Source organism: Octopus bimaculoides, chromosome 5 (genome assembly GCF_001194135.2).
Source record: "Octopus bimaculoides isolate UCB-OBI-ISO-001 chromosome 5, ASM119413v2, whole genome shotgun sequence".
NCBI classification, from domain to species: domain Eukaryota; kingdom Metazoa; phylum Mollusca; class Cephalopoda; order Octopoda; family Octopodidae; genus Octopus; species Octopus bimaculoides.
Genome location: NC_068985.1, coordinates 14,726,226 through 14,728,813, shown reverse-complemented (window position 1 = coordinate 14,728,813; position 2,588 = coordinate 14,726,226). Strand labels below are relative to the sequence as shown.

Below are 2,588 nucleotides of genomic sequence, written 5' to 3'. Positions count from 1 at the left end.
ACAAACACAGACACACATAAATATTTATACATATATATTACAGGCTTCTTTAAGTTTCCGTCTACCAAATCCACTCACAAGGCTTTGGTCGGCCTGAGGCTATAGCAGAAGACACTTGCCCAAGGTGCCATGCAGTGGGACTGAACCCAGAATCATGTGGTTCGTAAGCAAGCTACTTACCACACAGCCACTCCTACGCCTTGCACGTTAATTTCACGAGCAAGCTGTTCCGTTGATCGTATCAGCTGGGACCCTCGTCGTCATAACCAACTGAGTGCTCCTTTCTTTTCATATGCAACTATTCGTTTTTTTTCTGCTCAGGAGCCCAGGTGGAGGGTAAAAAGCTAGACATAGGGGCCCAGGTCTGAGATGGTTAAAACTATTTTTTGCCTCCATTCATGTATGGCTTGGATGATTTATTTTTTAGAGCAACTAATTTCAGAGATACATTTTAACTACTCCACACTGATATATAAAGTGGAACTTGTCTATCAGCCAGGCAAACTGCAGCAAGAAGAGTTAAGTATCTCAGCACAGAAGCATTAACATGAATCTTTGAACTCAAATCATAGTAGTGGTCTCAGCACCTTAACCACACAAAGAATCTACTTTGTTTCTGGAGATATCAAAAACGCTTTCCATGTTATTTTGACATAAAAGCTAAATTTATAGGAGGAAAGAAAATCAAGAGGGTGAGATATAAAAACTGTTCCTAGGGGCATTAAGAGTGTACATAAATTGAAGGAAAATAGAAAAGATGAGGAATCAAAACAATATTATGTGTTTAAGGTGGTGAGCTGGCAGGAACGTTAGCATGCCGGGCGAAATGCTTAGCGGTATTTCATCTGCTTTTACATTCTGAGTTCAAATTCCGCCAAGGTCGACTTTACCTTTTATCCTTTCGGGGTTGATAAATTAAGTACCAGATGCATACTGGGGTCGATCTAATCAACTGGTCCCCTCCCCCCAAATTTCAGGCCTTGTGCCTAGAGTAGAAAAGAATATTAGGTGCTTGTGCTTTATTGCATAACTAGATTGTATTATCCATCATATGACAGGTAACTTTGGAAGTATTCTTCTGCTACCAAGAATAATATCAGGAACTATGCCACACATACAATACTTATAGTTTAAACATTTATCAAAGTTCTCGATGCTTACACAAAACAATGAAATGAATACTAATTTTCAAAATGGGTTGAATGGAATTTGTTGAGGTGGATTTTCTAGGACTGGATGTTCTGTTTGTCACAAACCCTTCGAAACCTTTAATGTTTCCAAATAAGGTAATATTACCTCATGACCAGACATGTTTTTACAAAAGATTGGAAATGACACTACTTACCTGATGGTGACCTTTGTTTACAACAATCACATGATGTCAAGAGAAGGAAACACAAACACACACACACACACATAAATATCTGATGGTCTTCTTTTCAGTTTCCATGTGTGAAATTCACTCACAAGGTTTTCATCAGCCCAGGGCTATAGTAGAAGGCACTTGCCCAAGGTGCCATGACTGGAACCATGTGGTTGGAAAGTAAACTTCTTTCCACACAAGTCTTCATAGTTCTGTTGGTGCCAAGTGCCATGACAAAATGGATCACGTATAAGCACTAGAGAGATTAATAAACTAAATACTCAAAAAGTACTGTACTCTCTGAATCTTTGCTTAACTTAATATTCTTCAATTAATCACCAAAAAGGCAGGAAGTAATTAGGACTGTTGGACATGTCTTACAGTATTTGTTCCCACTCTCTGAGCCTTGAGTTCAATGTCCGGGGTTGAAAAATAAAGTACTGTCCAGTATTGTTTCATCTCTACCTCTCTCTCATTCTGAATTGGCTCCAGAAATTGAGATAGGTTGAGTAAAAGCCTAACAACTTCTCCTCAAAGTAAAACTGATATGTTACCTGAACTGTCCAAGAATGGACTAATGGGCAGTACAGTACAAAAACTGAAATAAAGCAGAATAATAGGAATGACCCCCAAACGTTTAATGTGAAAAATGCAATCAACTTACCAAGAACCTCAGGTGTGTTAAATCAAAGCCTTCAGTTTGATTGATGTGGTCCACTAATTTTCCAGGTGTTGCCACAACAATGTCAGCCAAACTTTCATAACCATAAGACCTTTAACAACAATAACAACAAATGTAAAGTTAATATGTATCATCATCTACATACATATATATATATAAATAAATCATCATCATCATCATTTTCATTTAACGTCCGCTTTCCATGCTAGCATGGGTTGGACGATTTGACGCGGGGACTGGCAAACCGGATGGCTACACCAGACTCCAATCTGATCTGACAGAGTTTCTACAGTTGGATGCCCTTCCTAACATCAACTACTCCGAGAGTGTAGTGGGTGCTTTTTATGTGCCAGTCCAGCGGAACTGGCAATATCTATCATCATCATCATCATCATCGTTTAACGTCCGCTTTCCATGCTAGCATGGGTTGGACGATTTGACTGAGGACTGGTGCAACCGGATGGCTACACCAGGCTCCAATCTAATTTGGCAGAGTTTCTACAGCTGGATGCCCTTCCTAACGCCAACCACTCAGAGAGTGTA

The 2,588-nt window shown here is 39.5% G+C and overlaps 1 protein-coding gene across 1 annotated transcript in view; it reads right to left on the bottom strand.

The window, feature by feature from the left end:
- The window catches only part of LOC106879954 (ATP-dependent RNA helicase DDX51), a 31,224-nt gene that overhangs the window by 16,033 nt on the left and 12,603 nt on the right, over positions 1-2,588 (bottom strand). Inside the window, exon 8 of the mRNA XM_014929714.2 lies at positions 2,028-2,136. Coding sequence (XP_014785200.1) covers positions 2,028-2,136 — 109 coding nt within the window. The remainder of the gene's footprint in view (positions 1-2,027; positions 2,137-2,588) is intronic.